General features: G+C 48.9%; 1 long non-coding RNA gene and 2 gene segments (V, D, J or C); all 3 read left to right on the top strand.

The window, feature by feature from the left end:
* LOC116748808 overlaps nucleotides 1-24,978 on the top strand; it is a 136,166-nt gene that overhangs the window by 54,037 nt on the left and 57,151 nt on the right. The window contains 1 exon segment of the C gene segment in view: nucleotides 19,895-19,936. Within this exon segment, the coding sequence occupies nucleotides 19,895-19,936 (42 nt within the window).
* LOC116748807 overlaps nucleotides 1-24,978 on the top strand; it is a 91,679-nt gene that overhangs the window by 60,640 nt on the left and 6,061 nt on the right. Inside the window, 1 exon segment of the C gene segment in view lies at nucleotides 20,292-20,340. Within this exon segment, the coding sequence occupies nucleotides 20,292-20,340 (49 nt within the window).
* LOC116748819 lies at nucleotides 12,923-15,661 on the top strand. 2 transcript variants are annotated; one of them, XR_004348392.1, is made up of 3 exons: nucleotides 12,923-13,057; nucleotides 13,810-14,007; nucleotides 15,533-15,661. It is a non-coding gene; the product is annotated as an uncharacterized LOC116748819 (long non-coding RNA). The 2 variants fall into 2 exon arrangements; XR_004348391.1 differs by lacking the exon at nucleotides 15,533-15,661 and adding an exon at nucleotides 14,654-14,786.

Genomic DNA, 24,978 nt, shown 5'->3' with positions numbered 1-24,978 from the left:
TGCAAAAGCAAAATGTAGAATTTTTTAATGGAAACTTGCATTTTTTATGAAATTAGGAAAGCTGATATAACCCACAGAATCCAAAATGTATATTAAGGAGCAAATATCACCTGATACCTGTCAGAATGGCTATCATCAAAAAGGACCACAGGTAACAAGTGTTGGCGAGGGTGTGGAGAAAAGGGAGCCCTCGCGCACTGTCAGTGGGAATGTAAACTGGTGCAGCTGCTGTAGAAAACAGTATGGACGTTCCTCGAAAAACTAAAAATAGAGCTACCAAATGACCCAGCAACCCCATTTCTGGGTATTCATACAAAGAAAACAAAACTAACTTGAAAAGAGATCTGCACCCCAGTGTTCACAGCAGCACTATTCACAATAGCCAAGACATGGAAACAACCTAAATGTGCATCGACAGATGAATGGATAAAGAAGACGTGGTGCATATACATACAGTGAAATATTACTCAGCCATAAAAAAAACCTTATCTTTTGTGACAACATGGATGGACCTAGAGGGTTTTATGTTAAGTGAAATAAGTCAGAGAGAGAAAGACAAATACCACATGATCTCACTTATACGTGGAATCTAAAAACACAAAACAAATGAACAAACATAATAAAATGAAAGAGACTCAGATACAGAGAACAAAAAGGTGGTTGCCAGAGGGAAGGGGAGTGGGGAGGGGGCCAAACAGGCGAAGGGGAGTTAGAGGTACAGACCTCCCATTACACAATAAGTAAGTCAGCACAAGGAACACAGGCAATAGTATTGCAATAACTTTGTGCTGGCGCGGTTAACAGTCTGGCCGTGGGGACCACAATCACCCTTAATGGACACGAACGCCAAGTCGCTCTGTGGTGCACCTGGAACTAACACAATGCTGCACATCAGCTCCATTTCAATCAATAAATAACTGGGCCCGAAGCAGCTGGCATCAGGCAGAGGCCACATAGGAGGAAGTTCAGTGCTTCCCAGGAGTCGCCTTTCCGGGTGGATCTTCTCCAGCTCCCGTGTCCCACCCAGTATGTGGATGGAACCAAGCGAGTGGGTTCCTTGGAAGGCCAAGCAGAGAGAGGCTTTATAGTCGGCAGCCAAGCAAGGAGACAGGAGGCAATGTGTTCAGCTTTGTCTCCGATCGCTTGTGAGAAGTGGGGAGGGGGAGGGAAGGTGCTCGAAACAACCGGTGGAAAGTAAAAGTCAGTTTCACGGGTTCTCTGCACAGGTGTGGCCGCACTGCACGCTCTCTGTGGGTCGCAGGTGCAATCTGGGGGTTACGTGAGCAGCCATGTGTCACGCGTGGTGGGTTTTCGGCCTGCGATGTCCAAAGTTCACCATCAGTCATCCTAGCCCCTCAGGATGCTCCGTCCGAGGGGCTGTCAGCAGATTTCCAGATCTGCGGTTTGCTTTCCCCCATGTTCTGCAAACCAAGCTTGAAGGTCTCCCTTAATCACTTGGTTTCTACCTAAGGGCCTTGAGTGTTTAAGGCACAGGGTGTGGTTTTGAAACTGAGTCCCCCTAAGACCGATTAAGCTCTCTATCCAAAATATCGTTCCCTTTCTTGTCCAACACCTGCTCCCCTCAAGATTGATGAGTATCCAGAAAAAGCGGGATTAAAACCAAGCAGGACCCTGTGGGGCCATCCCAGGTACAAAAGCCTTTTCTGCGCCCCCATTTCTGGTTTGTAGGGAAAAGGCTTCAGACTCCTATGCCTTCCCTGAGCCCTAAAAGGCAGATTCAGTTACTAACCAGGGAAGTAAGAGAATGCAGGAACCAAGGAGGAGCAGTCAGGAAACAACAGGGTCCTGGGCTCCTCCTCCAGGGACACACAGAACGATATACCCTTGAGCTCTTCTGCAGGAACTAAGGCCCCCACCCAGGTGGAGGATGCTAACTCCATGCTGAGCACAGACTCCGGAACACCAGCCTGTTCCCTCACCACCAACGAATCAGAAGAAAACCACACACCCTGCAGCCCTCCCCTAAATTTTGCCTATAGAAATGCTTCCCCGAGAACCAGTGGGGACTTTGGGCTTTCTGAGCACGAGCCACCTCGTCCCCGTGCACAGCCCTGCAATAAACCTTTCTCTGCTCCAAACTCCAGTGTTTCAGTTTGCTTGGTCTCACTGTGCGTTGGGCACACAAACTTGGGTTCGACAATAGTTTCAGGGTAAGTATTACCTTACTTCAGGATGGAGAGAATTGGAAAGAATTAATTTAGGCAGCATTCAAGACGACCAAATCACCCATAAGAGAGAAGACTGGCTGGTCCTGGATTTCTCAGCAGCCACATTCAGCACCATTGAGCCGTGAACAGCACCTGAAGGATACTCAGGGGAGGGGGCGTCTAGGAGTTCATATATGCTGGTCTGTCCTCCAAGCATAAAGACCCCTGAAGGTGTGGACACAGCCCACAACACATCCAGCAGCAGATGAATGATACGGAAGCGGTGGCATGTGTGTGCATTGGAATACTGTTCAGCTGCAAGAAAGAAGGACACCTGCCATCCGTGGAGCATGGATGGACCTTGCAGGCATTACGCTGAGTGAGACGAGTCAGACAGAGAAAGACCAATACTGTATGATCTCACCAATACGTGGCATTTTACAAACCAAATTTGTAAAAGCAGAGAGTAGAAAGGTGGTTGCCAGGGACTGGGGGGTGGGAGAAATGGGGAGATGTTATTTAAGGTACAAACTTGCAACCAGTAGGTGAATAAATCCAGGAGATCTAATACCCAGCATAGAGATTATAGGCAACAATGATGTGTTATAGTTTTGAGGGTTGCTAAGAGACTGGATCTTAATTGTTCCCACCACAAAAAATAGCAATGAAAATTGTCGAGGAAAAATTAATTAGTCAATCTGAGAAAGAAGTGGAAATTTTTATTCGAGCCGAATTCAAGGATTATAACCCAGGAAGAGCATCTCAGAAAGCTCTGAGAACTGTTCTGCCCATTAGAAGTCAAGGCACAGTTCTATAATTTGTTGAGACAGAAGGCTGTACGCCAGATGACGTATTATTGACAGTTTACATAATCCAGATCTAAGCGTCATCCTGGTGAGTCATGTGAACCTCTTACAAGATCAAGAAGGAATGTTACCATTTGAGGAGTTGTCTTGTCGTCGCGAGAAGAAAGTTCCTCTTCACGGTTGAGCAGGTATTCCTGCTGATGGGGGAGGGGGAGGTCTGGTCGATGCCTAACACAGACACACAGTGCACAGTGCGGGAAGTGAGGAGGCCAAAGGGCAGAGAAGAGTTTTTATGTTCAAATTTTTCTTATCTTGCCATAAAATATGAATTTTATTTCACATAATTATGTGAGGTGATAGAGGTGTTAGCTAAGACTATGGTGGCCTCATTTTGCAAATATGTAAATGTCTTGAATCCACACATGTGGTCCTTAAACTTTCCACAGTGTTGTAAGTCAGTTACATCTCAGTAGGTTTCCATGACCCCTACATGGTGCAGCCACCAGTGGAAAAACTTCGGCCACCAAAGAAGCCCAGAGAAGCTGGGGCCAAAGGACCTGCAGTGGGTACCCAGTGGAGTTTAACTCTGAAGTAGAGCAAAAAGGAAACAGTATAACACTCTGACAAGGCAGAAGGTTCACAACTGTCAAGAACTGGGAGAAGGGAAAGGAACTTGGGCGTTAGAGGTCTTGTGAATTGTTGCTTCACTGCTAGGAGCCAGGCATCAAACATCAGTAAAGCCAAACCATGGGCTAGCAGCCAAGCATGTGAGGCAGTGTAAACACATACTGAGAACGTGGCCTCGCGGATTGGACCCACATGGTGGGAGGGATGGGGAAAAGGGATGAAGAGGAGCCCACCCACTCACATTTCACATGTGTTGGGCACAGACCCATGCGTGCCATCTGAGGAAGCAGCGCAGAGGACACCGGGGAAGGTGACCACTGCACACACAAAGCAGCAAAGACAACTTGAAGCGCACAGCTGCTTTGGGAAATTTACAAAGAGAAAGCATGGGGACTTCCCTGGTGGCCCAGTGGTAGAGAAGCCACCTTACAGTGCAGGGGATGAGGGTTCAATCCCTGGTCGGGGAACTAAGATCCCACAAGCCGCGGGGCAACGGGACCCATGTGCCACAACTACTGAGCTTGTGCGCCTCAACTACAGAGCCCATGTGCCACAACTAGAGAAGAGAAAACCTGCAAGCCACAACTAGAGAGAAGCCCGCACACCGCAACAAAAGATCCCACATGCCTCAACAAAGATCCTGGGTGCCACAACTAAGACCCAATGCAGCCAGAAATACATAAAATAAATAAATAATAAATAAATCTTTAAAAAATACAAATAGAAAGCATGGCATAAAATGGTAAAACAGGATTGACACCAAACATACCCTTCTGTCTTATCAGTACATGTGAGTGGTCCTAACATGCCTATGAAAAGGAAGAGACATTCAAACTGGACCATCAAACAAAACCCAACTCTGATAGCACATGAGCATGCCACAAAAAATGAGAAAAGTTGGAAGACTTGAGTAAATGAATGCCAGGAAACTTCAGCTGTTTTCTCTGTGATAAAATGGGAAGCTCCATGTCCTGGGCAGGTGACACTCCTTGGATCACCTCCTGCCTCTCAGGAGAGGAAGTCTGTCAGAAGCACCCCCACTTTTGTACCAGGTCTTTTGCTTCCACTTTTAATTCCACAAGATTCTGGAAAGCAGGACACTGTTATCTGTCTTTTTTTAAAATATATAGTTGATTTACAACGTTGTGCTAATTTCTGCTGAACAGCGAAGTGATTCAGTTATACATAGATATACATTCTTTTTCACATTCTTTTCCATTGTGGTTTATCACAGGATACTGAATATAGTTCCCTGTGCTCTACAGTAGGACCTTGTTGTTTACCCATTCTATTATACTGGCTTGCATCTGCAAATCCCAAACTCCCACTCCATCCCTCCCCCACCTGCCCTCCCCCTTGGCAACCACAAGTCCTTCTCTATGTCTGTGAGTCTGTTTCTGTTTTGTAGATTCGTTGATTTGTGTCATATTTTAGATTCCACATATAAGTAATATTGTATGGTATTTGTCTTTCTCTTTCTGACTTATTTCACTTAGTATGATAATCTCTTAGTCCATCCATGTAGCTGCAAAGGGCATTATTTCATTCTTTTTGATGGCTGAGTAATATTCCAGAGTATATGTGTACTACATCTTCTTTATCCATTCATCTGTCAATGGACATTTAGGTTGCTTCCATGTCTTGGCTATTGTGAATAGTGCTGCTATGAACATAGGGGTGCATGTACCTTTTGGACTATAGTTTTGTCTGGATATATTACCAGGAGTGGGATTGCTGGATAATATGATAACTCTATTTTAGGTTTTTTGAGGAACATCTATACTGTTTTCCATAGTGGCTGCACCAACTTACATTCCCACCAACAGTGTAGGAGGGTCCCCTTTTCTCCACACCCTCTCCAGCATTTGCTATTTGTAGAATTTTTAATGATGGCCATTCAGACTGGTGTGAGGTAGGATCTCATTGTAGTTTTGATTTGCATTTCCCTAATAATTACCGATGTTGAGCATCTTTTCATGCGCCTGTTGGCCATCTGTATCTCTTCTTTGGAGAAATGTCTGTTTAGGCCTTCTACCCATTTTTTGATTCTGTTCTTTTTTTGGTTTTTGAATTGTATGGGCTGTTTCTATATTTTGGAAATTAAGCCCTTGTCAATCATATCATTTACAAATATTTTCTCCCAGTCTGTATGTTGTCTTTTCATTTTGTTTATGGTTTCCTTTGCTGTGCAAAAGCTTGTAAGTTTGATTAGGTCCCATTTGTTTATTTTTGCTTTTATTTCTCTTATCTTGGGAGACTGACCTAAGAAAACATTTGTACAATTTATGTCAGAGAATATTTTACCTGTGTTCTCTTCTAGGAGTTTTATGGTATCATGTCTCATGTTTAAGTCTTTAAATCACTTTAAGTTTATCTTTGTGTATGGTGTAAGGGTGTATTCTAACTTCATTGATTTACATGCAGCTGTCCAGCTTTCACAGCACCACTTGCTGAAGAGACTGTCTTTTTTCCAATTATATGTTCTTGCCTCCTGTGTTGAAGACTAATTGACCATAGGTGTGTGAGTTTATTTCTGGGCTCTTTATCCTGTTCCTTTGATCCATATGTTTATTTTTGTGTCAATTCCATGCTGTTTTGATTACTGTAGCTTTGTAATATTGTCTGAAGTCTGGAAGGGTTATGCCTCCTGCTTTGTTCTTTTTCCTCAGGATTGATTTGGCAATTCTGAGTCTTTTATGCTTCCATATAAATTTTACAATTATTGGTTCTAGTTCTGTGAAAAATGTCATGGGTAAGTTGATAGGGATCCCATTAAATCTGTAGATTGCTTTGGTTAGTATGGCCATTTGAACAATATTAATTCTTCCAATACAAGGGCATGTGATTACTTTCCATTTCTTTGACTCATCTTAATTTCCTTTATTAATGTTTTATAGTTCTCAGCATATAAGTCTTTCACTTCCTTGGCCGGGTTTATTCCTAAGTATTTTATTTTTTTGGATGTGATTTTTAAAGGTATTGTTTTTTTTTACATTCCCTTTCTAATATTTCATTGTTAACATAAAGAAATGCAGGCAACTTCTATATGTTAATCTTGTATCCTGCTACTTTGCTGATTTCATTATGAGTTCTAGTAGTTTTTGTGTGGCGTCTTTAGGGTTTTCTATATATAATATTATGTCATCTGCATATAATGACAATTTTTCCTCTTCCCTTCCAAATTTGGATACATTTTATTGATTTTTCTTATTTGATTGCTGTGGCTAGGACTTCCAATACTATGTTGAAGAGAAGTGGTGAGAGTGGGCACCCTTGTCTCATTCCATATTTTAGTGGGAAGGCTTTTAGCTTTTCACAGTTGAGTATTATATTGGCTGTGGGTTTGTCATAGATAGCTTTTATTATGTTGAGATATGTTCCCTCTATACCCACTTCTGTAAAATTGTTTGTCATGAATGGATGTTGAATTTTATCAAATGCTTTTTCTGTGTCCATTGAGATGATCATGTGGTTTTGTCATTTCTTTTGTTGATGTGGTGTATTATGTTAATTGATTTGTGTGTGTTGAGCCATCCTTGTGAACTTGGGATGAATCCCACTTGGTTGTGGTGTATGCTCTTTTTTATGTGTTGCTGGATTTGGTTTGCTAATATTTTGTTGAGAATTTTTGCATCCTTATTCATCAAAGATATTGGCCTCTAATTTTCTTTTTATGTAGTGTCTTCATCTGGTTTTGGTATCAATGACTTTGGGAGTGTTCCTTCCTATTCAATCTTTTGGAAGAGATTGAGAAGAATTGGTATAAGTTCTTCTTTGTGTGTTTGGTAAAATTCACCTGTGAAGCCATCTGGTCCTGGACTTTTATTTGTAAGGAGTTGTTTTTTTTTTTTAATTAACAATTTTATTTCAAATCTAGTAATTGGTGTGTTCAAATTATCTATTTCTTCTTGATTCAGTTTTGGTAGGCCATATGTTTCTAGAAAATTGTCCATTTTTTCTACGTTGTCCAATATCTTGGCATATCATTTTTCATAGTATTCTCTCCTGGTTTTTTGTATTTCTGCAGTATCAGTAGTGATTTCTCCTCTTTCGTTCCTTTTTTTTAACATCTTTATTGGAGTAAAATTTCTTTACATTTTTATGTTAGTTTCTGCTGTATAACAAATTGAATCAGCTATACGTACACATATATATCCATATCCCCTCCCTCTTGCATCTCCCTCCCACCCTCCCTATCCCACCCCTATAGGTGGTCACAAAGCACCGAGCTGATCCCCCTGTGCTATGTAGCTACTTCCCACTAGCTATCTATTTTACATTTGGTAGTTTATATATGTCATTGCCACTCTCTCACTTTGCCTCAGCTTACCCTTCCCACTACCCATGTCCTCAAGTCCATTCCCTACATCTGTGTCTTTATTCCTGTCCTTCCCCTGGGTTCTTGAGATTTTTTTTTTTTTTAGATTCCATACATATGTGTTAGCAGACAATATTTGTTTTTCTCTTTCTGATTTACTTCACTCTGTATGACAGACTCTAGGTCCATCCACACCACAACTAACTCAATTTCATTTATTTTTATGGCTGAGAAATATTCCACTTTATATATGTGCCACATCTTCTTTATCCATTCATCTGTCAATGGACACATAGTTTGCTTCCATGTCCTGGGTATTGAAGGAGGGCTGCAATGAACATTGTGGTACGTGACTCTATTTGAATTATGGTTTTCTCAGGATATATGCCCAGTAATGGGATTGCTGTGTCATATGGTAGTTCTGTTTTTCGTTTTCAAAGGAACCTCCATACTGTTCTCCATAGTGGCTGTATCAAATTACATTCCCACCAATAGTGCAAGAAGGTACTCTTTTGTCCACACCCTCTCCAGCATTTATTGTTTCTAGATTTTTTGATGATGGCCATTCTGACGAGAGTGAGATGATACCTCATTGTAGTTTTGATTTGTATTTCTCTAATGATTAGTGATGTTGAGCATTCTCTCATGTGTGTGTTAGCAATCTGTATATCTTCTTCGGAGAAATGTCTATTTAGGTCTTCTGCCCATTTATGGATTGGGTTGCGTTTTTTTTTATATTGAGCTGCATGAGCTGCTTGTAAATTTTGGAGATTAATCCTTTGTCAGTTGCTTCATTTGCAAATATTTTCTCCCACTCTGAGGGTTGCCTTTTTGTCTTGTTTATGGTTTCCTTTACTGTGCAAAAGCTTTTAAGTTTCATTAGGTCCCATTTGTTTATTTTTGTTTTTATTTCCATTTCTTTAGGAGGTGGGTCAAAAAGGATCTTGCTGTGATTTATGTCATAGAGTGTTCTGCTTATGTTTTCCTCTAAGAGTTTTATAGTGTCTGGCCTTATGTTTAGGTATTTAATCCATTTTAAGTGTATTTTTGAATATGGTGTTAGGGAGGGTTCTAATTTCATTCTTTCACATGTAGCTGTCCAGTTTTCCCAGCACCACTTATTGAGGCTGTCTTTTCTCAATTGTATATTCTTGCCTCCTTTATCAAAGATAAGGTGACCATACGTGTGTGGGTTTATCTCTGGGTTTTCTATAGTGTTCCATTGATCTGTATTTCTGTTTTTGTGCCAGTACCGTACTGTCTTGATTACTGTAGCTTTGTAGTATAGCCTGAGGTCGGGGAGCCTGATTCCTCCAGCTCCGTTTTTCTTTCTCAATATTGCTTTGGCTATTCGGGGTCTTTTGTGTTTCCATACAAATTGTGAAATTTTTTGTTCTAGTTCTGTGAAAAATGCCAGTGGTAGTTTGACAGGGATTGCATTGAATCTGCAGATTGCTTTGGGTAGTATAGTCATTTTCACAATGCTGATTCTGCCAATCCGAGAACATGGTATATCTCTCCATCTGGTTCTACCATCTTTAATTTCTTTCATCAGTGCCTTATAGTTTTCTGCATACAGGTCTTTTGTCTCCTTAGGTAGGTTTATTCCTAGGTATTTTATTCTTTTTGTTGCAATGGTAAACGGGAGTGTTTCCTTAATTTCTCTTTCAGGTGTTTCATCATTAGTGTATAGGAATGCAAGAGATTTCTGTGCATTAATTTTGTATCCTGCTACTTTGCCAAATTCATTGATTAGCTCTAGTAGTTTTCTGGTAGCATCTTTAGGATTCTCTATATATAGCATCATGACATCTGCAAACAGTGACAATTTTACTTCTTTTCTGATTCGGATTCCTTTTATTTCTTTTTCTTCTCTGATTGCTGTGGTTAAAACTTCCAAAACTGGGCTTCTCTGGTGGTGCAGTGGTTGAGAGTCCACCTGCCAATGCAGGGGACACGGGTTTGTGCCCCGGTCTGGGAAGATCCCACATGCCGTGGAGCGGCTGGGCCCGTTAGCCATGGCCACTGAGGCTGTGCATCTGGATCCTGTGCTCCACAGCAGGAGAGGCCACAACAGTGAGAGGCCCGCATTCAGAAAAAACAAAACAAAACAAAAACTTCCAAAACTGTGTTGAATAATAGTGGTGAGAGTGGACAACTTTGTCTTCTTCCTGATCTTAGAGGAAATGGTTTCAGCTTTTCACTGTTGAGAACGATGTTGGCTGTGGGTTTGTCATATATGGTTTGTTTGTTCTTCTTTTTCTAATTCTCTTAGGTGGTAAGTTAGGTTATTTATTTGAGATTTTACTTGTTTATTGAGGAAGGTCTGTATCACTCTAAACTTCTCTTTGAGAACTGCTTTTGCTGCATCCCGTAGATTTTGTATGGCTCTGCTTTCATTGCATTTGTCTCAAGGTATCTTTCAATTTCCTCTTTGATTTCATTGTTGACCCACTAGTTTTGTAGTAACTTGTTGTTTTGTTTCCACATAATCATTTTTTTCTCATTTCTTTTCCTGTCATTGATTTCTAGTTTCATGCTGCTGTGGTCAGAGAAGATGCATGAAATAATTTCTATACTTAAATTTGTTGAGCCTTATTTTGTGCCCTAGTATATGATCAATCCTAAAGAATGTTCCACGTGCGCTTGAAAAGAATGTTTATTCTGGTTTTTTTGGATGTAATGTCTTAATATTAATTAAGTCTAACAGTTTTATTGTATCATTTTGGATCTCTGTTGCTTTATTGATTCTCTGTCTAGAAGATCTGTCCATTGATGTGAGTAGGGTGTTAAAGTCTCCTACTATTATTCTGTTCCCATTGATTTCTCCCTTTATGTCTGTTAGCATTTGTTTTATGTATTTAGGTGCTCTTATATTAGGTGCATATATGTTGATGAGTGTAATATCCTCTTCTTGTATTGATCCTTTTATCATTATATAGTGTCCTTCTTCATCTTTCTTTATGGCCTATGTTTTAAAGTCAATTTTGTCTGATATGAGTATTGCAATCCCCACTTTCTTGTCATTTCCTTTTGCATGAAATATCTTTTTCCATCCTTCTCTTTCAATCTATGTGTGTCCTTTGCCCTAAAGTGGGTCTCTGGTAGACAGCATACTGTTGGATTTTGGTTTTGTAATCCAATCTGCCACTCTGTGTCTTTTGATTGGAGCAGTTAATCCATTGATATTTAAGGAAATTTTTGATAGATATGTATTTGTGGCCATTTTAAACTTCATTTTCCAGTTGATTCTATATTTCTTCTTTGTTCCTTTTTTTTCTTTTTGTCTTCCCTTTTGTGGTTTAATGATTTCCCTTTATATTATGCTTGTGTTCTCTTCTTTTTGTTTTTTGTGAACCTACTTTATGGTTTTGACTTGTGGTTGCCCTGTTTTTTGAGTATGTTAACCCCTTCTTATATCTACTTTCTTTAGACTGATAGTTATGTAGGCTCAAACAACTTCTTTTTTAAAAAAATCTGCACTTTCTTACTCTCCTCCACCATATTTTATGATTTTTTTTTTTTTTTTGTGGTACGCGGGCCTCTCACTGTTGTGGCCTCTCCCATTGCAGAGCACAGGCTCCGGACGCGCAGGCTCAGCAGCCATGGCTCACGGGCCCAGCCGCTCCACGGCATGTGGGATCTTCCCGGACCGGGGCATGAACCCGTGTCCCCTGCATCAGCAGGCAGACTCTCAACTACTGCACCACCAGAGAAGCCCCATATTTTATGATTTTGATGTCCTCTTTTACATTTTCATACTTATCATTTTGCTGTTCATTGTGGTTATCATTGCTTTCACAAAAATTTTTTGATTTTTTAATCTGTATACTTGCTTAAATAATTTGCTTTCCAATTGTGATTTTTCTCTTTCCTATAGCTTCTTACTTCTTTTCTATTTAGAGAAGGTCTTTCAATATTTCTTTTAGGATAGGATTAGTATTGCTGCATTCTTTTAGTTTTTCCTTGTCTGGGAAATACTTTACCTCTCTTTCTATTCTAAATAATCTTGCTGGGTAGAGTATCTTAGGTTGCAGGTTTTTCCCTTTCGGAACTTTGAATATAACTTGCCACTCCCTTCTGGCCTGCAGTGTTTCTGTAGAGAAATCAGCTGATAGCCTCATGGGGGTTCCCTCATAATTAACTCTTTGTTCTTCTCTTACTGCCTTAGAATTGTCTCTGTATCTTTAACTTTTGTCATTTTAATTATAATATATCTTGGTGTAGGTCTGTTTGTTATCATCTTGTTTGGAACCTTCTGTGCTTCCTGTATCTGAATGTCTGTTTCCTTCTTTAGGTTTGGGAAGTTTTTAACCATAATTTCTTCAAATACAACTTCAATCCCCTTTTCTCTTTCTTCTCCTTCTGGAATCCCTATTATGTGTAGATTGGCCTGCTTACATTATCCCATATGTCTCTTATATTGCTTTCATTCTTTTCATTTGGCTTTCTGTCTGCTGATTTGATTGGGTAATTTCCACTATTCTGTCTTCCAGCTCACTTATTCTTTCTTCTGCATTATTCATTCTGCTCTTCCTTGCCTTGAGCTCAGCTTTCATCTCAGCAAATGAATTTTCTAATTTTTCTTTGCTTCACCTTTTAGTTTCTAGTTCCTTTTTACAGTAATCTGCATTTCTGTCAATAGCCTTTCTTAATTCCTTCAATATTTTCATTGCTGACTTTTTGAACTTGGTGTCTGTTAGACTGAAGAAGTCTGTTTCATTGTTTGTTCCTCCAAGGGAATTCTCTTGGTCTTTTACCTAAGAGTGGTTCCTCTGCTTCTTCATTTGCCTTATATTTCTCTTACTCTGTGAGTTTAGGAGAAACAATTATCTACTGTAGTCTCGGAGGGCTATATATGTGGGAGCGTCTCTGTGTACCTTGTGTGGGCTTAATATTTTTGGGAACAAGGGCTGTTTTTAGTGTGGATACCTGCCACCTCTTTCCTCAGTAAGTGTTGGCTGTTTTCTCCTTGATAGGAAGTGTGACTGGTGTTGTGGTGACCAAAGCCTGCACTGGATGTTGAGCAGGGCTTCCTGTTTTTGCTCTGTGGTTGTCTCAGCCCTGTTGGGGGAAGGGCCTGCTCCCTAGTTGTTGGAGTAGAAGCCCCAAGATCTGTTTCTGAGCTGCAATCTAAGGTAGGAGGTACTGGAGTGTGCCCACTGCGAGAGGAGCCACTGAGTATTTCTCCACTGGAGCTGTCCACCAGTAGTGTGCTCTGTGGTGTCACCTGTCACCTGTTGTGCTGGCTCACAAAGTACACAGTTGTTGGCACTGCCCTTGGCCCCACCTCAACTGTGGGGATGCCAGCAATCAGCCCTGGGGTCGCTCAGGCATTGTTTTCATAAGGTCACCAGCACAGATCCAATGCAGTCAGGTCCCAGGACCACAGTGGTCATGCACCTGGACCCACTGTGAGTGTTATGGAGGCAGCTCAGACCCAGAGCCGGCCCAGCCCCCATGTGCATGTGCCCACAAAGCCCACAGCTGCTAAGACCAGACCCACCGCAGCCATGGGAGCACCAGTTGTCTGCCTACAGGCACCGAGTTTACAAAGATTGTGGTGGTGGTAAAGTCACAGCTCACACAGCCGCGGGAAGAGGTTTCAGCCCTGCTTCCTACATTGTGCAGCCCCTGGGGCTCACCTCTGTGAGGGGGCAACCCGTTGGCACACACTCCTGGAGCCCACTGAGGTGGCATCCTGTCTAGTGCATGGAGAAAGAGGCTGCTATGGAATACTCCGCCCCACTCTTCCCTTCACGTCCCACTTAACGATGGTGCTTAGCTTCTATGGCAGACCCAGTCTTCCGCATACACCCTGGTTGCAGCCGTACCACACTCCAGCCCCCTCAGGCTGTCTCCACACAGCCAACACCAGTCCTCTCCCCAGGTCTGACCTCCAAAGCCTGACCTTCAGCATCCAGCCCCTGCCTATACCAACAGAAGCACGTCTCAGACTGGGACACTCAGAGCAATGGCAAGGTCTGTCTGTACAGGTCTCCCTCTGTTCTGCCTGCCACAGACCAGTTGCTGTGCTCTCCTCCAAACCTCTGAAGCACCTCCCACTACCTGCCAGCTGATCTCACTGGTGAGGGGTCTTCCCAGGGTGTGGGAACCTTTCCTCTTTTACAGCTCCTTCCCAGGGGTGCAGGTCACATCCCACTTCCTCTTTTCTTCTCTTCTTTTGTTCTCCCCAGTTATGTGGAGGTCTTTCTTGTCCTTTCATGTGTCTGAGGTCTTCTTCCAGTGCTCAGTAAAGTGTTCTGTGAGAATTGTTCCATATGTAGGTGGTTTTGATGTATCTGTAGGAGGAGGTGAGCTCCACATTCTTCTACTCCACCATCTTGATTCCCTCTTTGCTATCCGTCTTTTTATAGACGAGGGAACTCAAGGCTCAGGGCATTTATGTGAGTTTTCCAGGGAAAGGCTGTAGTAAATGTGGACCCGGAGTTGGCTGCAACTCTGCAGACACAGAAGTCCTGATCCTTCCTGATGCAAGAGGAGTGGGTCGGGTCCACACACTGCAGGGACTGCAGGGAGCTGGTGGCTCAGAGCAGGTGCAGCACCACCAGCAGAAAAGCAACTCACCATATGTGGGCTAACTGCAGCGAGTCAGTGATGGAGGGGGTGGCACATTTGGATATGAAGGCCAGCACATCATCAGGTCTTCAGAGGGGGCTCTTCCTGTTCTGGAATCTGAGGGAGCCATGTTTCCTGGTTCTGTTCATCCGTAGACCTCATCCACAGAAAAGCCACTTTCTCCAGCACAGTGTGGGTGCCAGAACCAACGGTCATTGGGAGCCTTCCAAGAATTCCAAGGGCGATGTGCTCTTCTCCCTTCCTTTCACCTTCAGCTGGAAATTTACGATGGCAGGAGTCTGTGGGAACAATGTGGAAAGAGTTCATGGCAGGAAAGAACCTCAAACTCCAAGTCAAGAAAGCCCTCAGGAGAAAAGCTGGCAAACTGCCTCAAACATGCATAAGGCTTGGCAGTGCCAACAAATGCACGCAAGCAAATGCACACAGCAATGATAGGGCCGTTTGTCGGGCACCCCTCCCTGTCCTGTATGGGGAGGGGGAGTGCCTGACACCCTTGGCCCCACCTAAGGCTATGGATGCCCCCTCTGGGGACTGTTAGCCAAGCACTGACCTTGACCTCATGTACTGTAACCTTAGGGCAAAGGAGGGGTGAAGGGGGTGTCATGATCCCTGAGACTTTGTTGAAGATCCAGGTCACTGTACTGAAGGGACAGGCATGTCCCTCTGTCAAAGGCACGCTGCCATCAGGATCTGAACCCCAGGAGCTCCTGCGCCCATCACTGAAAACCCACTGATGTTGCTCACCCCCTTTCCTGTGGCAGCTCCCAGGGGCAACCAGCCTGTGCCAGGCAGAAAGAAGAGGCTAAAATGAGGTGCTCGTAGAGCAGCTCATCCTCCCCAGATCTCCCAGAGGAGGGTGTTCCCGGGTGCAGGGACTGCACAGTCAGGGGAGGCTGTGGACGCAGCATTGTTCTTGACATGGAGGTGTGGGAGCAGCCGGGGCTTCCCTTCTTGCATAAAAGGCCAGGCTGCAATGAGAGTGCATTTGTTCCTGCCCTTCCTTCCTGCCGCAGGTGCTGTGGGAGCCCTTCATGCTTCTAACGATGGCAGCAACTCTGCAGTCATGAGGGAATGGCCAAGACATCCTCAGAGACACAGCCCGCCACCCCCGTATCCTCAGCACTGAGCAAGTTCCCACCCCAGCTCTTCGTTCCGTGGGGAGGCCAGCCAGCTTTGGTTGTCCTGTTGAAGATCAGGCCTGCTGTCCCCTGTAGCTGGAGGTGTCCTTCCCGTCGAGTGTGGTGACACTCCCAGTGAGTGTCCTCCTCCCAGGACCGTGGGGGAACTTAGGAGACTTCTCAAAACTTTAACCACCCCGCCACTGCCTCTTCTGGGTTGTAGGGGTGGAGGGGGGAACAGGCCAGCAGGCACTAGAATCTTTTGTTCATTTTTTGACTATTGCCTTTTGAAATTTATAGCATGTGTTGGTGTCCCCCCACACTTATTAAAAAATTTTTGTAAGTTGTTACCTTTTTCTCTGGTTTTTACCCTTTTTTGCTCATGTCCTTGGGTATTAAAAGAGGTAATTCCTGTTTCTTTTCCTTTTTTTTAAGATTTTTCTTTGATGTGGACCATTTTAAAGTCTTTATAGAATTTGTTACAATATTGCTTCTGTTTTATGTTTTGTTCTTTTGGCCGTGAGGCATGTGGGATCTTAGCTCCCCGACCAGGGATCAAACACGCACCCCCTTCACATTGGAAGGTGAAGTCTTAACCACTGGACCGCCAGGGAGATCCCCCTGTTTCTTTTCCCTTTGGTAACCTCTTGCAACTCTTGATTTGTTGACTGAAGCAACCACATGCCCTTGTATGCCTTCTGAACTGATAAATGAAGCACCAAGCACTTTTTCCTCTTGTGTTTTTGCCCATAAGGACCTTCCTTCTGGAGCAAAATATCCAGAGACCAGTTCCCCAAGGGTGGAGGCCGTCAGAAGCCGAATCTCAGATACAAAGCACTCCCTGCACAAACGTGAGGAAGGTCCTCCTCACTTGCCAAAGTGCACCCGCATTCTGGCCATCTGGTCTACCACAGTGCCAGCTCTAGGAAAACAGGACCCTGGAGTAGGATTAGCTCACCAAGGCTGCAGGGCCATGGAGAGCCCTGGGCCCAGCTGCAGCCCCCGCCCTTAAGCAAGGCCTCCGATCACCCAAGCACATGTCATCTCTGACTTCTCCATCTCCTGGACACTGTGATCCAGACGTTCAAGGAGCACAGGGAATGGTGTTCCCACCTGCCTCCCGTCATGGACATCAAGGCCGAGAGCCATTTGTAGCTCACTGGCTGTTTACTGAGGTAATTGCATGGATGTGTCCTGACTCTAATGAGGCAGCTGAGTGACCAGGGCACCCTGGCCTCAGGGGTCCAGTCCTCAGCTCGACTGCAACTCCTGCTCAGGACAGCCCAGCTGTCCTGGGAGATACCTTCCCAGCCACCTGCTCCAGAGTGGGGTGGGGGCACCTTATGGGACACAGCTGTGGGCAGAAGCTGGGAGACTGACTCAGCATGGCCAATGGGCCCAGTTCTGGCCACCCCATTACAGAGATCCAGATGCCTCACCTGGCACTCGCTGGGACGCACACCTGTAACACACATGTTCTTTCTCTGGCACGTGCTTGAAGTGGGTGGAGGCAGGAGCAGCGTCCCAGGACTTGGCCATGGGATGCTATAGCAGGAGCCCAGCCTGGGCATGAGCACAGCCAGCCACGTGGCCTGCAGGCTCCAGACCCACCACTGCTGCCCTGACCCAAGTTCTGCACACCATTGCCAGGAAGGGGGGCCAGGGCAGACTTTCTCTGAAGGGCTCAAAAAGCTCTGCCGAAGCCAGATCCTGCCACACCTGGGGGCCAAGAGGACATGCCAGCCCCCAAGGGCAGAGCTGCACTCTCAACAGGGTACACGATATTGCAGACTGGCTGATCCTCTGCTGTGCTGAAGAGACAGGGCCCAGGCTGGGTGGGGCCTGAGACACGGGGCTGGAGGAGAGGGGCTGGCAGGGCACGGTGGGCACCTCCCCTCCCCCAGGCAAAAAACCAGATGGCTGGAAGGCCAGAGCAGACATTTCCTGGAGGGCCTGGGACAGCCCCACCCCCCATTTCCTTAAAGGGAGATCAGAGGCCCTGGAGCAGAGGGAGAGACTCTCAAAAAGGCTCCCCATCCTTCAGCCTCTTTGCTGAGTACACAGGCCACCTTTAAATCAGGCTACATCCAACCACCTGCCATTCTCCTCCAGGCACAGGGCCCAGCCTCTGGGTCTTGGGGTCAGCTGGACTCACATACACACACACACACACACACACACACACACACACACACACACACAGACTTCCCCACATGCTATCCACTGACACCTCCCGCAGCAAGCCTCCAGGGCATCATCACCCCGTCCCAGTCCCCAGCCATGTCTGTGCCCTTCTGTCCACCCCTGGCAGTGGTCCATGGGCGAGCATGCCCACCACACTTACACCTGGCCTCTGGGCACCTGTGAGCATCTCCCCTCCGTGAGGGCCCACACTTGGCACACCTGTGGGTCCTGGCACCCCAGCCCCAGGTTCGACGCTGTTGAATGCAGGCCTCCTCTTCCCCTCCCCTGCGACCCCCCAGGGTTCACGCAGGTCTGGGAGGGGGAATCCACTCCTTTAGACCATCGTGCCGCTCCCCTCGCACCCTCCCTCCAGCCAGGGCCATCAAAAGAGCTGAGACCCTCCCCGAGAACCAGCAGCCGGGGGACATGGCAGGGATCCGGCCATGTGGGCACACAGTGCTCCAGCATCAGCACAGCCCCAGCCCCCCTGGAGCCCCGTTACCACAGAGGGCAGCGAAAGTCCTCACAGTGCTAACAAGGGGGCTGCTGCCAGCGCCACAGCTGCGACCAGAGAGACCCTGACAGACCCCCCAGGGCACGCCAGCAGGAGCCAGCCACCTTGCGGTCAGCAACGGCCCAGGACCCCGCCCACTGCCATGGCAGGGCTTTCTCCACCTGAGAACATAGGTCCAGTGCAGGTGGGCGCGAGACAGCCTTGAATATGCTCTCATTTCTAAAAGAAAAAGGAAACCACGCAGGCAGCCTTCAACACTTGAAGGATTATTAGCAAAGCGGCAAATAATCTGTAACCAGCCTAGGAATGAGTGTGGGGACTGGTGGGCAGGGGTCTCCCGTGGGCCCTGTGGCTGACCTGCCCCAGATCCACCTCGCCCGATGCCCGCCCTCGGGGCTCTGGCCGAGCCAGGAACCACAGTGCTAACTAGGGCCACAGTGACTGACGACTTTACAAAACCCCTGGGCAGAGAGGCCCCAGGGCAGCTGGGTCCTCGCCCTGAGGGCTCACAGTTGGGTGCACAAGGGGGGCGGGTAGGGAGCCTGAAGAAGGAGTGTCACATGCGCCATCCGGGAAGGTGAAGGGACTTTCCAGGAGGGCACGAGATGGGACGCATTCCAGGCAAGGGACTGGGTCCCCAAGGCCTGGGGAAGGGGTACTGGGTTGAGGGGAGCCCAGCTGGGAATCGAGGAGGGCTGGGCAGCCCTGAGCCTCCAAGCAGCAGGCTGCACAGAAGGCCAAAGGGAAAACATGACCTCGTGGGAGCCAAGCAAGTCAGGGGTCTGGAGGACGTCCAGTCCCAGACCACGGGGTTCTGGTAGGAGGGCGCTTGCAGGGGCAGGGGCTGGGCGGTCTCTTCAAGCAGGGAGCAGACCTTCCAGCTCCTGGGGGCTCCCTGGGGAGCCTGGGTGCAGGTCTCTGGGCCCCCCAGCACGGGGCCAGCTCACCGTGTCTATATGCTAACTTTGACCTCTGGGGCCAGGGGACCCTGGTCACCGTCTCCTTGGGTGAGGGTCCCCCACGGCTGCTCCGCCTGAGCCGTGGGCCAGGTCCCTGCGGCCTGTGGCTGCGCCACCACTGCCAGCGGTGCCATTCGGGACCAGGCCTGGGAGCTGGCAGAGCCCCTGGAGGTGAGCCAGCTGAGAGCTGGGCTGAGAGGCCCTGGGACAGGGGTGGCTGGGAGGGAGGAGCCCTGAGCAGAGCTTCCCCAGGGCCGGGGCCTGTGTGCGTCAGGGCAACCAGGACCGCTTCAGCGCTTGGGGCCAGGGCACCCAGGCCACCGTCTCCTCGGGTGAGATGGCTCTCTGCCTCCTCTGTCCTGGGCCGGGGGAAGACCTCCAGAGAGGGGGGAGGAGGCCGGGGGGAGGCTGCTCCTGAGGCCATCTGCCTGCCCGTCCTGCAGAAATGGGACCTCTGCTGGTGGAACACAGTCTGGGCCGAGCGGGTTCTGCACCCGGGGCCGCAGGGACCTGGGGGTAAGGCTTCAGGTGGGACCAGGAGGCTGCCAGGGGCTTGGGTTTTTGTACACCTCCCAAAGGGGCCCATGGCATTGTGACCACCAAATACCTGGGGCCAGGGAGTCCTGGTCACCGTCTCCTCAGGTGAGTCCTCACTAGCCCTCCTGCCTCACTTTCTCTGAGACTTTTTTGCTACATCCGGAGGGAAAACGAGGCTGTCTGGGTCTCAGGTCCAGAGGGCCTGGGGCAGCCTGGGGGGCTCGGAAAGAGGGCCGAGGGGGCCCAGGCTCACCCCAGCAGGGAGCAGAGGTTCCAGACACCCTCTCTGGATGGGCTTTGCAGCCAGAGCTTTCCCTGGGGGTCTCAGCCACCCGGGGGCTCTGGGCTCCCAAGGTCCCCAGCCCTGCCGGCCACAGTAGGTGTTATGCGAGGTGGCCTGGCGGTCTTGGCCGGCCACCAGTTATTGCTCGGGGTCCCGGCATAGTTGTCACAGTGTGACAACTGGTATGACGCCTGGGGCCAGGGGCTCCTGGTCACCGTCTCCTCAGGTGAGTCCTCACCGCCTCCACACTTCCACCACACTTGGGGAGACCCGCGGTGTCAGGGTCTCAATGTCAGAGGCGCGGGGCACTTTGGAGGACTGGAAAGGGAGCCAGGGAGAGGGTCCCCATAAAAGGGGCCCAGAGATGGACCTCCCTGCCCCAGGGACGCCGCAGTGTGGGGACAGCCAAGGCAGCTCCTTCGGCTGATCTGGCCATTTGATGCGAGCATCACCGCATCACCAGGGGCTTCCGTCAGCTTTCTAGGGCAGGCGGCTGGCTGTTTGACGTTGGTTGGACTTCTGAGTTTGAGTTAAGGATTCATGATTCATGGTCAGGCAGCCTCGGCGGGCAGTGGTCTGGCTTCTGGGCACCAGGCTGGGATGTGGGGTCTCCGGGTCAGCCTGGAGGGGGCAGGGCCATCAGAGGGTTCCGGGGTCCTCCGGATAAGTGACTCGGACCGTCGGCTCCCCGGGCGCCATGGGGCCGTGCCGGGCCCCCGAGGTTTTTGTGAGGTGAAGCTGGAGATCCCACCACAGTGATTACTACGGTATAGACGCCTGGGGCCAAGGGATCTATGTCACCGTCTCCTCAGGTAAGAATGGCCCCTCCAGGGCTTTTATTTTCTGCTCCTGTCTCTGGGGTTTCTGGGCATCGCCGTCTGTGTCCGCCGGGGGACTGGGCAGACTGGCCAGGAGGGGACCAGGACCAGGCGCCCTAGGGATTTCAGAGCCTCTGGATTTTCTGATGTCTTTCAAAAATCGGAATACTGCCAGCATTCAAGAGGCGGCTGCAGGCGGGAAGGGCCACCTGTGGGGGAGTCCCAGGACCCCCTCGGCGGCAGGACAGTTTGGTCTATGGCAAGAGATAATTTGGCTGCTACAATCATTGAGTCAGTTGAGGACTGTGCCTTGATGATTGTGTTTCTAGAACCACAGGAATGCCACATGTGGAAGGCATAGTGAAATATCCCCTTCAGATATGAGGTGTGCTCTGTGCTAGATTGTACTTCAAATTCTTTATTTGTTAGGATTAGAATTGTCTGGGTGAGGATGGATGTGTAGTGTCCCGATCTTGGTGAAAGCGGTGTGCCCCAGCCCCCCGAAAGGAAGAGCCTGGGGAGGTTACAGGTACCGGGCTTTGTGGGGACACTTGCTAAGAGAAAGATACATGTTCATCATGAGAGGCACGCTTATGAAATACTAAAAGACAGGATATGCTTCAAGGGGGTCCTGATGATTAGGAAAATTGTGACTTTAGAATGTGAGAGACTTTTAATGTATTTTAAATTTTATCATTCAATTAACAACTGTGAATCCTGTCTTTGGGGAGTTGATAGGGGTGCAAGTTTGGCCGAGAAGTAGTAACTCAGTACTGTTGGCCCCCTGCCCTGTTTCAAGGCTGAGCTTTGGCAACAATAAATTCGGCTTATTTTTTTAATTAATTGGTGGTGCTGAGTTAGTCAAGATGGCGCATGTGGGGCTGACCCCCTGCAGCAGGTGGCAGGAAGCAGATCAGCCGAGAGTCTATTTTAGGAAGCAAGAAAACACAGTTGGTAAATTTATAGCTCATGGCCACCAAGGTGTGGTTTGGTGAGGGTGTTGCTCGGCCCACAAAACTGAAAATGTTCCACTGAACGCAACAACACCTGGAAAATTTGCATTTCTAAATTAAGGCAAAGATGTTGACAGAAACTAGAAGGTTCCCCTTTTCACTATTTGAATCTATTTCAGTTTTAGCTTATCAACTGCTCGTTTATATTCATTTTCAAAGTAAATATTTAAGAAAGTAAATAGTCTTAGGTGCATTTTATCAGTGCATTCGTATAATGTTCTAATGGGGTATTCCTTCAAGGTAATTAATCCCAAACCGTCCTCCGATGCCCCGAAGCACTGTTTTCACTATGAGTGTGCCCACAGTCTGTAGCCGGTCGATTTTCTCTTCGTGACTAGGAAACACTCTGGTATTCTGATACGGTTGCCCTCCTTTCAGTATTTTTCAAGACCACTTTGCAGGTATCCAGCTCAGGACAGAGTTTAGGTGAAATGTGTGCATTCGTCATGAATTATTTCAGTTAACCATGTTGGTTGGTGGATTGAGGAGACGCAGGCGGGTGTGAGTCCGGACAGACTCAGGACGCTTTGGAAGGGCCGTCTCTGTTCTGAGTCATTGGCCCAGCCAGCATCTTAGTGGAAAGAGCTCCCGTGGAGGGTCCGAGAGCGGGTGCCTCCAGGCCCGCCGTGGCTGGGGGTCTCCTGGGACCGCCCGGAGCAGGGGATGGCAGTCCTGGCTTCTGCCACCGGCCAGTGGGCTAGTGGTGAGTCAGCCGTTTTTAAGGGACATGGAGGAATTCTTCCAGGCCAAAGACCCCCCGGGACTTGCCAGTGACCGGGAGCCTGGAAAGGTAAGAGGAAGGCTGCCAGCGCTGCCAGATTTGCGGCTCCGGGAAATCTGTATGAAACGTTTTTGTTTTCCCTTGAAGGGGAATCAGTCTTTGACTATCGCCTGTGTGGGTCCGGGTGCTTCACTCACCAGGGTACCCCTTACCGTGTCCTCGCTTAAGCGGAAAAGGCGGCTCTGGGTTTTAGATCGTTGCTGTGCACTGGAAAGCAGCCTCCGCTTTCTGCAGAGCTTTGGGATAAAGAGCACAACTGTGCGCGGCAATTCACATAAAATGCGTTTCCCGTCATTGTTAACGAGGATTTTTCCTGGAGGGGATTTTGTCAAGTCGGACTCATTTGAGACTCAGGCGTGAGAGGAATTGGGGCCACGGGCATGTACCCGGGAAGGCCAAGGCGCCGAGGGAAGCGTCCCCGAGGCTCTCCTCTCCCCGGAGAAGCCACGCTGCCCATTCCAGAGGGACTGGGACCGTCCTTCTGATGATGGCAAATGCGCCTAGGCTCTTGCAAGATGCTTCAGGGGATGTAAAGTCGCCAGCAAGCATTATCCCAGGTAGCCGAGGAAGGTGGTGGCTGACACTGCTGGGAGCCGAAGCCAGCCGGGCCCGGGGCAGGCACGGAGGAATCGGGTACCCAGTGGGAAGGGGAGGGCAGGGACTCCGGGGAGAGGAGAGAGCCAGGGGCACAAAGGGACCTGACCCCGGGCCCAGCCCAGCTGTGCGGGATTCCTGGACCGGGTGCCTTAGCCGAGGCAAGTGGGTCTGGTGCTTTCTGGCTAGAACCACTGGGCTTTCAGGACTCTGCAGGGCTACCCTGGGCTGCCCATAGCAGGCCTGAGCTGAGCTGGACAAAACCGGACTGAACCGGGCTTTCTGAGCTGAGCTGGATTGGACTGAGCTGAGCCGGGTTTAGTGGGGCTGAGTGGGGCTGAACTGGGCTGAGCTGAGCTGGGCTGGGCTGTGCTGAGGTGGTCTGAACTGGACTGAGCTGGTCTGAGCTGGTCTGAGCTGGGCTGAGCTGAGGTGGATTGGACTGAGCTGAGCCTGGTTTAACGGGTGTGAGTGGGGCTGAGCTGGGCCGAGCTGAGCTGAGCTGGGCTGAGCTGGGCTGAGCTGGTCTGGGCTGGGATGGGCTGGATGGGCTGAGCTGGGCTGAGCTGGGCTGTGCTAGGCTGAGCTGGGCTGAGCTGAGCTGAGCTGGGCTGAGCTGAGCTAGGCTGAGCTGAGCTGAGCTGGGCTAGGCTGGGCTGAGCTGGGATGGGCTGGATGGGCTGAGCTGGGCTGAGCTGGGCTGAGCTGAGCTGGGCTGAGCTGAGCTGAGCCGGGCTGAGCTGGGCTGAGCTGGGCTGGGCTGAGCTGGGCTGTGCTGGGCTGAGCTGGGCTGAGCTGGGCTGAGCTGAGCTGGGCTGAGCTGAGTTGAGCTGGGCTGAGCTGGGATGGGCTGGATGGGCTGAGCTGGGCTGGGCTGGGCTGGGCTGGGCTGAGCTGAGCTGGGCTGAGCTGGGCTGGGCTGGGCTGAGCTGAGCTGAGCTGGGCTGAGCTGGGCTGGGCTGGGCTGAGCTGAGCTGAGCTGAGCTGGGATGGGCTGGGCTGAGCTGGAATGGGCTGGATGGGCTGAGCTGGGCTGGGCTGAGCTGGCCTGAGCTGGCCTGAGCTGGGCTGGGCTGAGCTGGGCTGAGCCGGGCTGAGCTGGGCTGAGCTGGGCTGAGCTGGGCTGAGCCGAGCTGGGCCGAGCTGGGCTGAGCTGGGCTGAGCTGGGATGGGCTGGATGGGCTGAGCTGGGCTGAGCTGGGATGGGCTGGATGGGCTGAGCTGGGCTGAGCTGGGATGGGCTGGATGGGCTGAGCTGGGCTGAGCTGGGCTGAGCTGGGCTGGACTGTGCTGAGCTGGGCTGGGCTGGGCTGGGCTGAGCTGGGCTGAGCTGAGCCGGGCTGAGCTGGGCTGGGCTGGGCTGAGCTGGGCTGAGCTGGGCTGAGCTGGGCTGAACCGGGCTGAGCTGAGGTGGATTGGACTGAGCTGAGCCTGGTTTAACGGGTGTGAGTGAGGCTGAGCTGGACTGAGCTGGGCTGAGCTGGGCTGAAATGGGCTGAGCTGGTCTGGACTGGGCTGAGCTGGTCTGGGCTGAGCTGAGCTGGGCTGAGCTGGGCTGAGCTGGGATGGGGTGGGCTGAGCTGGGATGGGCTGGATGGGCTGAGCTGGGCTGAGCTGGGCTGAGCCGGGCTGAGCTGGGCTGAGCCAAGCTGGGCCGA

The sequence above is a fragment of the Phocoena sinus genome, chromosome 2 (assembly GCF_008692025.1).
Source record: "Phocoena sinus isolate mPhoSin1 chromosome 2, mPhoSin1.pri, whole genome shotgun sequence".
NCBI classification, from domain to species: domain Eukaryota; kingdom Metazoa; phylum Chordata; class Mammalia; order Artiodactyla; family Phocoenidae; genus Phocoena; species Phocoena sinus.
The sequence above is the reverse complement of the archived record's forward strand: the minus strand, read 5'-3'. Positions and strand labels throughout refer to the sequence as shown.